At 47.5% G+C, this 12909-nt stretch overlaps 1 protein-coding gene across 2 annotated transcripts in view; it reads right to left on the bottom strand.

Annotated features, from left to right (window-relative positions):
- GLYR1 (glyoxylate reductase 1 homolog) overlaps positions 1-12909 on the bottom strand; it is a 38136-nt gene that overhangs the window by 3553 nt on the left and 21674 nt on the right. The window contains exons 10-15 of one of the 2 annotated variants that reach the window (XM_003354620.4): positions 10954-11053; positions 6429-6539; positions 5637-5738; positions 4703-4865; positions 4208-4387; positions 3853-3977 (exon numbers count right to left, since the gene is read on the bottom strand). In XM_003354620.4, coding sequence (XP_003354668.3) covers positions 3853-3977; positions 4208-4387; positions 4703-4865; positions 5637-5738; positions 6429-6539; positions 10954-11053 — 781 coding nt within the window. The remainder of the gene's footprint in view (positions 1-3852; positions 3978-4207; positions 4388-4702; positions 4866-5636; positions 5739-6428; positions 6540-10953; positions 11054-12909) is intronic. The other variant, XM_013995678.2, reaches the window with a different exon arrangement.

The raw sequence follows: 12909 nt of genomic DNA, 5'->3' as shown, positions 1-12909 counted from the left end.
GTCTTTTTAGGGCTGTACTCGCTGCACATGGAAATTCCCAGGCTCTGGGTTGAATTGGAGCTATAGCTGCCGGCCTACGTGGCATCCCCAACAACACCGGATCTGAGCCGCATCTGCAACCTATGATGCAGCTTCTGGCAATGCTGGATCCTTAACCCACTGAGTAAGGCCAGGGATGGACCCTGAATCCTCATGGATACCAGCTGGGTTCTTAACCCGCTGAACTATAATGGGAATTCTCTTAATTTCTTTAAAATACATATGACTACTTAAGGCAAGATATTCCAACACCAATGTGTTCAAAACAAAGGCAAATGTAGTACACAGGACATCTGTATCCTAAAGCAGGGATTCTCCACCTGGGGTCGTTTTGCCCCGGCACTCCAAGGGCATTTGGTAATGACTGGAGACACCTTCTATCAACTAAGGGGTGCAATCAGCCTCTAGCGGTAGAGGACAGGGATGCTGCTCAGCATCCTGCCATGTACTGGACAGCTCCTCCCACACGAAGTCAACAGTGCCCAGGCTGAGAAATCCTGCCTTAAAGGCCAAGGGATGGAGAGGTAACTCTATATACATTTTATATAAAGAGGTCCAATCTAGGATGTGAAGTTAAAGATGCATATAGCAATCCCTAGAGCAAAGATAAAAGAAAAATAATGCATCATTAAAAAGCCAATAGATGGGAGGTCCTGTTGTGGCACAGGGGGTTAAGACTCTGACTGCAGTGGTTTGGGTGGCTGTGGTGTAACGCAGTGGGTTAAGGATCCAGCATTGCCACAGCTGTAGCTCAAATTCAATCCTTGGTCCAGGAACTTCCACACGCCACAGGTGTGGCCACAAGAAAACAAAACAAATCAACAGATAAAGTAGAATTCCAAAAACTATTCAAATATCCCAACACAAAGGAGAAAGGAGGAACAGAGACAAAAGCCAGGGGGGATAAATGGCAATCCAAGCACACATCAACAGACTTCAGGACAAAGAAGTTAAAGGACCCGTGAACCTTCAGCTCCTGAGCTCAAACAGGGGAGAGCCTGAACCCACATGACCCAAATGTCTGTTTCTAAGCCAGTGAGTCTTGTAGGGTCAGGGCAGAGGCACGCGCGCGTGAAAACCACCTCACTGAGAAGTGGTCCCAACACAAGCCACCTTGGAACCCTTCACAAGTAACCACGGTTACAGACAAGCTCACTGACAAAAAAATTACACAGCACACGAGGAATTCCACTGCCCGGAGAGAACCTGCAGGTAAAACAGAAGGAACGAGAAACTGTGCCACAGTGAACAGTGAAATAAGTACTCTGAAACGTTCAGACCGACAAGAAAGGACAGAAAAGAATTCAGGGACAGAAGACTTGTAAATTCTGAAAAGACAGGTCTGAATGGAGCAGTGCATGTTTTCTTTGCTTCGACAGAACAAGTCACTTGAGATCTCTATTTAACTTGAATAAAAATGCATATGGCTTATACATAGAGCTTTAAAATAAATGAGTATGTCATTTATATAAAAAAAAAGCTTTTTTTGTTTTTTTTGGCTTTTGAGGGCCGCACCCACGGCATATGGAGGTTTCCAGGATAGGGGTCTAATTGGAGCTGTAGTCACCGGCCTACACCACAGCCACAGCCACGCCAGATCTGAGCCCGGTCTGCGACCTACACCACAGTTCACATCGATGCCAGATCCTTAGCCCACTGAGCGAGGCCAGGGAGCAAACCCACAACCTCATGGTTCCTAGTCGGATTCATTCCCGCTGCACCACGATACTGTGGTTTCTCTTCAGGTCGCATAAATCTTTCACCTTTTACAAAAATGGTTTTTATTGTAATTCGATGGCAAAGAGAAATATTGCTTGCTCTCTTTTTTTCTTTTTTGGTTGCACCTGCTGAATGTGGAAGTTTTCATGCCAGGGAGTGAAGCTGCGCCACACTGGTGACCTGGGTTGCTACAGTGACAACACCAGATCCTTAACCTACTGTGCCACAAGGGAACTCCAGATGCTTTTGTTTTTTTTTAAGATTATACTTCTATCAGATTGAGATAAGAAAGCTAAACTTTTTTTTTTTTATCTTTTGTCTTTTTAGGGTCACACCCACAGCATGTGGAGGTTCCTGGGCTTGGGGTCTAACTGGAGCTATAGCTGCCAGCCTACACCACAGCCACAGCAATGCCAGATCCGAGCTGAGTCTATGACCTACACCATGGCTCACAGCAATGCCAGATCCTTAATCCACTGAGAGGCCAGGGATCAAACCCGTACCCTCATGGTTCCTAGTCGGATTCGTTTCTGCTGAGCCATGACAGGAACTCCAAGAAAGCTAAACTTCTTAAAAACTGTTTCCAAAAAGTACCTATGTAGATGCCTAATAAATATCATTCAAAACCAAACCAAACCAAAACATAACATTAATGAGGAGTTCTCATCATCACTCATTGGAAATGAATCTGACTAGGAACCATGAGGTTGCGGGTTCGATCCCTGGCCTCGCTCAGTGGGTTAAGGACCCGTTGTTGCTGTGAGCTGTAGTGTAGGTCACAGACGCGGCTCAGATCCTGCGTTGTTGCGGCTCTGGTGTAGGCTGGCAGCTATACCTCCGATCAGACCCCTAGCCTGGGAACCTCCATGTGACGCAAGTACAGCCCTAAAAACCAAAAAAAAAAAAAAAAAAAAAAAAAAAAAAAAAAAGAAAGTTAACGATGAAACACTCCAATTTTGACATTGTCAGAATGAGTAAAAATGCAAGTCCTAATTACAGACTGTCTACAACAGACAAAATAAAAACACAGGTTGACAGCAAATGGATAGAAAAAGATACACCACATGCAAACACTGAGCATGAGAAGGCTATAGGAGCCATCTGAAAATCAGACAAGAGACTTCAAGACAGAGGTCTTTTTTTTTTTTTTTTTTTTTTTTTTTGGTGGCTGCACCTGCGGCTTATGGAAGTTTCTGGGCCAAGGACTGAATCTGAGTCACAGCTGTTAACAATGCTGGTTCCTTTAAGCCACTGCACCAGGCTGGGGATCAAACCTGTGTCTTCGCAGTGACCTGAGGTGCTGCAGTCAGATGCTTAACCCACTGTGCCATAGCAGGAACTCCAAGATGGACCCTTCTTACTAACAAAACAGCAGATTCATCAGGAAGATATGACAATCACGAACAGCTAAAACCCAGTAACAGATAGTTCCAACAATGACATTAAGCAGAATGGACAGAATTCTAGGGAGAAAGAGAGAATCCCACAATCGCAGTTGAAGGTTTTTAACATCCCTGTCTCAGCAATTCCAGGAATCAGGAGTTGTTGTGTGGCTCAGCAGGCGAGGAACCCAACAAAGTCTCCTTGAGGATGTGGGTTCAATCCCTGGCCTTGCTCAGTGGGTTAAGGATCTGGCGTTGCCAAAAGCCGAGGCGCAGGCCACAGATGCAGCTGGGATAAGACGTTCCTGTGGCTGTGGCACGGGCCTCAGCCGTAGCTCTGGTTCAAACCTGGGAACTTCCATATGCCACAGGTGTGGCCATTAAAAAAAAAAAGAAAGAAAAAAGAAAAAAAGAGAATTGGAGAAAAAGGTCAATGAAGATGCTCTGAGAAAACACTACCAACCACTTCGACTGACTTGATATGCACAGAACACAGCACCCAACTGCAGGTCAAAGAAGAACTCACAGGGACGTGAGCTTGGCTCAGAGGGCAATGTCCAACTTTGTAAGAGGCAGGCCTAAAGTCAATGACCTAAGATTCCACCTTGAGAAGTCAAGACACAGAGCCAAGCCAAGCCAAAGGAGGCAGAAGGAGGAAGGCAGGGAAACAAAGGCAGCTGCTGAGACTTGCACCCCGGGCTCCAGCAGTTACCTCATTGGCTGCAGCTGCCATAGGAGTCGGATGGTTGACGGCATCACCCAGGGCAATGGCTAAGCGGAGATCCTTCTGGATGTATTTCAGGTAGAAATCAGGCTTAAAGTTTCCTTGCAGGATATCTGAGGAGGGAAAATCGTCAGAAGAATGAAAGGCTCCTGAATAAGATAGCACCTGCAGTACTGTGAGGCTCAACGCCCAGCATTTGTTTCTATTCCCTCAGGCACCCAAGAGACAAGTTCCCAACCTCTGACCAGGGGCCTGGACTGACTGGACAGGCTGACCTTTCACACACACACAACGAGCCCCTAGGGAAGATACAATGCCAAGACACAGGACACAGCCAACTTACTTTGGCACTTCTGGTCCAGGAAGATGCTGGCCAACTGTCCCTGATTGAGGATGTCTAAAAGTGTCTGCTGGGACTGGCCGGTCACTTGGGCCAGGGTGAGCCCTTCAGCGATGGTGGCCATGAAGCTGCCCTGGACCATGTTCACAATGAGCATCATCTTGGCTGCGTTGCCGACCTCACCTGCTCAGGGCCAAGAAACACGGTCACGCCTCAGGAAGCCCTGAGGAGGGACTTTCTGCCCCCCGCACCCCTGCTTGGACCCACCTCTACACCAGGGGAGGCCCCATTCACCTGCCCCCGACAGAACTGGCTCTGACCCTTCTGGCTCTTCCTCCTTCCAGGCACTGACCGTGCAAGTCAAAGGAAACCTTCCCACGGGGGCCCCAGGCAGATGGGCCGTGCGGGACTGACGCTGTCATCAGTGCGGTCTAGAGGGGATGTGGCCCACCCAGCCTCCAGGCCTGACACGGCCCGACGGGTGGGCAGGCATGTTACCTAGAAAGAAGGAGGTCTTCCCCATTGCCTGGAAGCAGCTGCTGCAGTCCTCATACAAGCCCCTGTCTCCGGCCGCTAAGATCACCAACATCCCATCATTAGAAAGCTGCTGATTCCCTGAGACCGGGGCTTCCAGAAAGCGGCCCCCCCTGGACACAATCACCTGGAAAGGAAAGTCACAGCTTCTGGAAGCCCTGCCTCTCACAAAGGTCTTGGGCAGGGAGCAAGGAACATACTGGGGCGGGAGCACTTGGCCCTCCGAGTCGAGGCCCCAAAGCTGCCACCTGTATCGAGGTGCTGGACAAATGCTGTGGGAGAGCCAGCAGGCGGTCCTCCGACAGTCGTCAGAATCACACGCGGTAAACAGAGAGAAGCTGGGGTGTCCTCATAGGCTCTCATTTACTCAGAATCTCTTTTTCTCTTTTCCGTCTTTTTTTTTTTAACTCAGAATTTCTTACAAAGACGAGACTATAACCAACATGATCACGCCCATGGCTTGGCCAACCACTCCTCCTACACACACCGCCCTTCCTCAGTTTCAGTGGCACTTAGGACACACATAGGCTGCCTGGCATCACCCCGTCACATGGGCCCAGCAGCTCGGGGAGGTGGGGCCCTGCTAGAACCGACTGCAGAAAGCTGCTTAAGCCAGATAGGCCCTGCTGGCAGCCTGGACTGCTTCTGACTGTGAGGCTGGCAGCTACAGGACCTGATGCCTGTCCCAGCCAGGAAGCAACTCTCCTCTCACAGCCACTCAGACCAGCTAGAGCTCTGAGGGTGAAGCCAGGCTAGTGGCAAGGCTACTGGCCTCTCCTCTTCTCTGCCGCTTTGGCTCTGCAGTAATCAAGCTGCCCACACTTGGGGGTGTGGCCAGCCTGGGTCTTGGGCTCCAAGTGAAAGGATGCCGGAGGGCCAACCTGAATGAGGCCGCTACCTGGGCCAACTCGGTGACCGTGTCAGCGTCCACTGTTGACATGTCCACGTAGCACTTCCCAGGGCGGATCCCTTGCAGCACACCACTGGGGCCCAGCACCAGCTGTGGGGACACAAGGGAGAAGCAATAGCCCAGGCTCCCAGCCAAGATACCCAGGAGCCCCTGAGACCTAAGGTCAGTGCCCTGTTGGTTTTGTGGCTCATTTCCCAAACAGAAGCTAAATATTAAGGCTGAAAAGGGAAGAGCATGTAAGAAAGGGAGGGAAAGAGGAGAATTTAAGGTACATTCCCACTTATCTTCAAGAAGAATATATCTTTCTTTTTATTAAAAACTTCCCATTTAAAAGATGGAACCTCAGTTATTTTTATTTTTTTATTTTTGGCTTCTTTGGATTTTCGTGGATTAGTTTGGCCACAAGTTCAGCAAGATGACTTCTGCACTTGAACTTTGAAAGCATACAAATACAGCGATAGCTAAACATAGGAACTTGGCACATGGACCGAAGGCAGTCGACCCCACAGCCTCCAGCTCAACAAGAACACCCGGGCCTATGAGGAACCATTTCAGTTGAGACAGCAGGGATCCTAGTCGGTTTGTTCTTTGTTCTGAATTAAAGGAAGTCTGTTTTCACTTCATGCAAACACCCTTCAGAATGTGAGACGTTCCCCAAATAGGAACTTCAGCCCCCACACATGCAGACACTCACTCATGTGCGCAGGGGAGAAGGGGAGGAGCCCAGCCAGCTTTCCTGGCCACGACCTGAGCCGAGGAGGGGAGGGAGGGGGTCCTTACGTCCTTCGCTGCCTTCGGATCCGACACACAGGCAAAGGTGATGTCACAAGTTGAAACGACTTCAGCGGGGGTTCTTCCTAGGCGGGCCCCCTCCTGGATGAACAAATCACACTGCAAAAGTCACAGATCCTAATGTGAGCTGCAGGCAGTGCACAACACACACACCAGCCAGGCAAGAGACGCAGAGTCCAGACCCCCTGGTTGGCCTCCCAAGGCAGGAACTGAGGCTGGGAGCTGGGGACACCAGCAGGCAGTCCGCTGCTCAAGGGAGGCAGACCAGGGCCCCTTAGAGGCAGTTTGGTGTTTTTGCACAATCGGGGCCTCGGATGGTACTTGATGTTCTACTTCAGAGCAAGCACAAAACGAGTGTCTGCTGCAGGTTTCCCGAATGGAGACCAGGACGTGAACAGTACTTGTCTACAGCTCTCTGGGGGTCAGGGCTGTGGCAAAGCCTGCCCAGTGCCCTGTGAGCACTCAACTGCTTCTGGAGGGGGCGGGGCGGTTGTAAGCACTAACTTTTCTGAAAATTAAAATCCCCCAGAACATCTCAAAACAAAACATATTGTGGTACATTTCTTTTTTCTAAAACCATTTAAAAATGTATTTAGAATAATGTGGACCTATTATTTTGTATCCAATTTAAAGTATTTTATATGACTTACATTTAGCAGTACTGTAGCTTTTCATAATTATTGTTTATAATAGATGGCTGCAAAATGTTTCGAGAGATATACCTGGATTTATCTAAGGGCTCCCCTGCACTTCAATATCTGTCTCGATTTTAATTATAATTATCCCCAACAATACATTTCTCCTCTGCGTTTTTTTTTTTTTTTTCCCTCCTCCATGTTTTGAGTGTTAGGTCTCTGTAAGCAGAATAATACAGGCTCCAAAAATGGTTTTAAAAAATACAGACAGGAGTTCCCGTCGTGGCTCAGTGGTTAACGAATCCGACCAAGAACCATGAGGTTGTGGGTTTGATCCCTGGCCTCACTCAGTGGGTTAAGGATCTGGTGTTGCCGTGAGCTGTGGTGTAGGTCGAAGATGCGGCTCAGATAAATAGATAGATATGTGTGTGTATATACATACACACACACAAATGGGAGTTTCCTGGTGGCCTAGTGGTTAAGGATCCAGCATTGTCACTGCTGGGGCTCAGGCTCGATTCCTGGCCCAAGAACTTTTGTATTCGAATGCATGCCACCGCCTGCAGGCTGCCCCCGCCCCCCGCTAGACCGCCCCCCAAAAAACAAACAGTACAAATGGCTTTCCAATGGAACTGTGTCAATTTATAATAATCAAATCTCCCATACTGAGTACATCATTTAAAAACAGCAAATACCCATAAATACATTAAAATTTTGTACTACTTGATTTAACCAGCCAAAAATAGCAACTTTTTGCTTAATATATTTTGATTACCCCTGTTTACTGAACCTCTTTAATACCTTTTATTGTTTACTTTTTGTGACTTTTTTTTTTTTTTTTTTTTTTAAAGGGCTGCACCTGTAGCATATGGAAGTTCCCAGGCTAGGGGTCAAATCAGAGATGCAGCTGCAGCTTGGACCTGTGGCTGTGGAGTAGGTTGGCACATGCCAGTCTACACCACAGTCACAGCAATGCCAGATCTAAGCAGCATCTGTGACCTATGCCCATAGTTCACAGCAACGCTGGATCCTTAACCCACCAAGTGAGGCCAGGGATGGAACCTGCAATCTCATGGATACTAGTTGGGTTCTTTTTTTTTTTTTGTCGGGTTCTTAACCTACTGAGCCACCAACAGGAAGTCCTCTTTTTTGTGAGCTATTTTTAAATCTTAGAATGATTAAACTATTTGTTTAACAAGAAATTACACTCCTGAATTAATACCTGATGGAAATAAAAACACTAATTCAAAGATATATGTACCCTAAATGTTCCCAGCAGCATTATTTACAGTAGCCAAAATACAGAAGCAACCCAAGTGTCCATCAACAGATGAATGGATAAAGACATGGTACACACACACACACACACACACACACACACACTGCAGCATTACTCGACCATCAAAAAGAATGAAATTGTCATTTGCAACAATGTGGATGAACCTAGAGTGTATTATGCTTCGTGAAATAAGTTAGAGAAAGACAAATACTTAATGTGGAACCTAAAAAATAAAACACGTGAATGAATATAATAAAATAAACTCACAGATAGAAACACACTAGTGGTTACCAGTGATGAGAGGGAAGTGGGGAGGGATAAGACAGGGTAAGGGATTAAAAAATTCAAACTACTATGTGTAAAATAAATAAGCTACAAAGATATACTGTACAACACAGGAAAAGATAGCCACAATTTTACAATAACGTTTTTTTTTTTTTTTTGGGCTGCATTAGTGGCGAACGGAAGTTCCCAGGCTATGGGTCAAATCAGAGCTACAGCTGCCGGCCTACACCACAGCCACGGCAATGCAGGATCCGAGCCACATCTGTGACCTACACCACTGCTCATGGCAACACTGGATCTCTGACCAACTGATCGAGACCAGGGATTAAAACCCACAACCTCATGGTTACCAGTTGGATTTGCATCCTCTCTGCCATGACAGAAACTCCTACAATGACTTTTAAGTGGCGCATGATCTATAAAAATACTGAAATACTGAATCACTCTGCTGTACACTTGAAATAATAACTTATAATGTACTATTATAAATCAACTATACTTCAATAAAAACAAAACCCAAAAAAGCACACCCAAAAACTGAGGAAAAATACATAAAAATTGTTAGGGTAAGGGATTTCAAGAAATACTTTAAAAACACAAAATTTTTAAATTCCAAAAAATAAAAAATAAACTAGCTGGCATTCCTTTCAATTTTGTTTTTTTACTTTTTAATTATAGGAAGCATTATAAAAATTATTCATCTTTTTTAGTGATTTTTATTGTTTATATGTTAATACTTGATTTTGTTTTCATCTGGTTTTTCCTTTTGGAGAAAAGAGGGTAAGCAGCAGAGCTACCTGATTCCCAAACCTCAAGTCCATATTCGCTTTACTCTAATGTCTTCCTGTGATTAATCTAGACAGAATGGTCACGTTTTATTTAACACTTAGGCTTTCCAATCAAGAAAACAGCATGACCAGGGGTATTTTTTTTTTTTTTTTTTTTTTTGCTTTTTAGGGCCGCAATCACGGCATATAGAAGTTCCCAGGCTAGGGGTCAAATCGAAGCTACCGCTTCCGGCCACAGCCACAGCCATGTGGGATCAAAGCTGTGTCAGCGACTTACAGCGCAGCTCATGATGAGACCATGTCTCTGACCCACTGATGGAGGCCAGGGATTGAATCCGCATCCTCATGGATACTAGTCGGATTCGTTCCCACTGGGCCACGACGGGAACTCCTGATCAACTTCTATCAAAAAGGTAACTTCTATCAAACTTCTATTAAAAGGTAACACACTTTATAATGCAAACCCTTGGATTCTTGTGATATTCTGCAACTAGGCATGTCCAGAGTTCCTGGTTATGCTGGACTTTTGAGTCACAACACATCCTGCTGATAGGGCCTCTAAGACCTCACTCTTGGCCTAGGTCCCACACCGCTGACCCAATGCCCGGCACTCGAGCCCACATCTCTTTGCACGGCCGTCAAGGTCCTTTCTCCCAGGGTCCCTCAACTCTCCAAGCACTTCCTTATCACTCTTGAAAATGACCGTTTCAGCAAAGTGAATTTCTTACTCTGCCTAGAACATTTTAATTCAAATCATCCTTCATTTTGGCTCTCAACTCGCTGCATGTATGGGACGCTCACCTCATCATTTCACAAACACATGCTCAGCCTCCTTGTTCAAGTGGTTGGTCGCTTCTTGGTCTCTTTCTTTGTTCCTGGCAAGCACAGTGCTTTAATTTTCTAGTACTCAGACTACAGTTCTCCATTTTTTCCTGGATGAGAATTTGATGGGAGTCATGGCCTCTCTCCTTTACTTGGAATTCCATTTCAGGGCAGGCACGGACCCCTTGGAGCTGTGGGCCACCTTAAATTAAGAACTCCTAAGGGGTTCCTGTTGTAGCTCAGCGGGTTAAGAACCCAACTAGTATTCATGAGGATGAAGGTTCTGGTCCCTGGCCTCGCTCAGCGGGTTAAGGATCCAGCACTGTGATCAGCTATGGTGTATGTCACCCGTGCGGCTTGGATCCTGGACGGCTGTGGCTGTGGCTGTGGCTGTGGCGTAGGCCTGGGCCTGCAGCTCCGATTCAACCCCTGGCCTAGGAACTTCCACATGCCACAGGCGTCTTGACTGTTCCATGCAGTAGCCACCATCCACAGAGGCCTGCTTAAGTGAAATAACTTTAAAATTCAATTCTTCAATCTACCGAGTCAAGCGTTCTCTACCTGCCTGAGAGCTTGGGCTTCCCCCCCACTGCCTGCATAACTCGGAGCAGAGACAGCAGGGAGGATCCCATCCCGAGCTAACCCAACTCCAAGAGTCAAGGCTCCATCCCTCCTGCCCGCCGAGCACCGCTGTGAATGCTTACTTTCTCTGCGGTCCTGTTCCAGACAGTCACTGTGTGACCCATTTTCAACAAGTTGGAGACGATGCCACTTCCCATGAGGCCAAGACCCAAAAATCCTATCCTGAAAGAGAGAGAGAGACCAATCAGTTCAAAGTCGGCGGGGGGACAGCAAATGAATGAATGAATGAAAGCCACACAGTCTCGGCCCCCTCAGAAACCTGGGGGCTGAAGCCTCACCTCAGACCACTAGGGAACACTGCTCTTGGGTGCCTGGCATGACCGCAGAGCCAGTGGTAGTACAGGCAGAGTGCACCTTTTCTTGTCACGCCTCTGTTCAAGAAGGCATTTCTAAACCCTCTACGCCACCGGAAGGTGCATGACTCATGGTTTATGAGTTTTCTAAACCATTTCCTTGTTGCTTTGACAGAGGGTCTGAGCTTACAATGCGAGAAAGCAGACATTTATCACGGCTCTTCCAATAGTTCCTGATCAGCCACCTTGAGTCCTAGGCCTTCAGATACCAATTTAAAGCACATCAGACGCAGGACAAGTAACAGCAACAGTACTGTGGAGTTGGCAGGAGTCAGGGTCCTAGAAGGACCAGCTCACCTCCCGTTCTGGCCCCACGCCCTGCATTGCCTGTGTACACTCCTTGCTGTCACCAGGGACAGGCCTTCCCTGCTTCCTCAAAGCTCTGGAATCCGTCTCTCCCGGAGTAAGGATTCTCCACCCGAACCTCTCCCTGTTACTGGTCTCCACCACCACCTTCTTTTTCTTTTGCTTTTTAGGGCTGAACCCGTGGCATACAGAGATTCCCAGGCTAGGGGTCAAATCGGAGCTACAGCTGCCGGCCTGCACCAGTCACAGCAACGCCACATCCAAGCCACATCTGCAACCTAAACCACAGCTCACAGAAATGCTGGATTCTTAACCCACTGAGTGAGGCGAGGGATTGAACCTGCAACCTCATGGTTCCTAGCTGGATTCCTTTTTGCTGCGCCACGACGGGAAGGCCTCTCCACCGCTTTCTAATGGAAGGCCCGTTATGATGCTTCTGCGACTAAAGCATTCAGGTGGACAATACATCCTGCTTACCTTTATCTTGTCCCTGCGACCCCTGGTACGTGGCGACTACTGGTTGCTAGTGCTCTGCCTACATGCTTCTACAGATGATTTCGTCTTGCCCAAACATCTTTTCTTGGTTCCTGCACTTCTCTCCTTGCGAAACAATGTCTCTTTCTTCATTTATTACCTCATGCTCCTATTTTCAGCTCATGTTTCTCGTAGCTCTAACAGCCTCTGCCGCATCTCTACTCTGACCTGTGCTATCTGAACTTTCAGCATTTTCCGTCTCCTGGGAGCCACAGCCACACTCACCTTTGCACACTGGCTCTTGCACTCAGAGGTCCCCCCTGCCACCCCTGGTGAAGAGGCACTCGCACACAATGGTCCAGCCTGCTTTGAATCATGTGACTCAAAGGCTGGAAATGGAACCCACCACTTTCCTCACCAAATGGCACCCCTGGGAATTAAGTTTCGAGGTGAGGCTTAAAAACAAGAAGGTATCTTGTCATTCATAGGTCTTTTGTCACCTGGGTAGTGCAAGTTTCCCCTATGACTCTAAATCACGACAGACGAATTCTTTCCTTTCTTTGGTGTTCCAGGTCACCCAACAGACCTGGGGATGAAGCGGAAGCGTTTTTAACATGGCACCTGACAGTCCCTCATGGTGTTCTTGAGGCAAGACAGCAAATGTCCACCAGGTGGACTGGGTACGATGTAGCAGCTCTGCTCTATAGGCAACTTGACACTCATGTTAAAAAAGGTTTTGGGGAGTTCCCGTCGTGGCGCAGTGGTTAACGAACCCGACTAGGAACCATGAGGTTGCGGGTTCGGTCCCTGCCCTTGCTCAGTGGGTTAACGAACCGGCGTTGCCGTGAGCTGTGGTGTAGGTTGCAGACGCGGCTCGGATCCCGC

This window comes from Sus scrofa, chromosome 3 (assembly GCF_000003025.6).
Source record: "Sus scrofa isolate TJ Tabasco breed Duroc chromosome 3, Sscrofa11.1, whole genome shotgun sequence".
NCBI classification, from domain to species: domain Eukaryota; kingdom Metazoa; phylum Chordata; class Mammalia; order Artiodactyla; family Suidae; genus Sus; species Sus scrofa.
The sequence above is the reverse complement of the archived record's forward strand: the minus strand, read 5'-3'. Positions and strand labels throughout refer to the sequence as shown.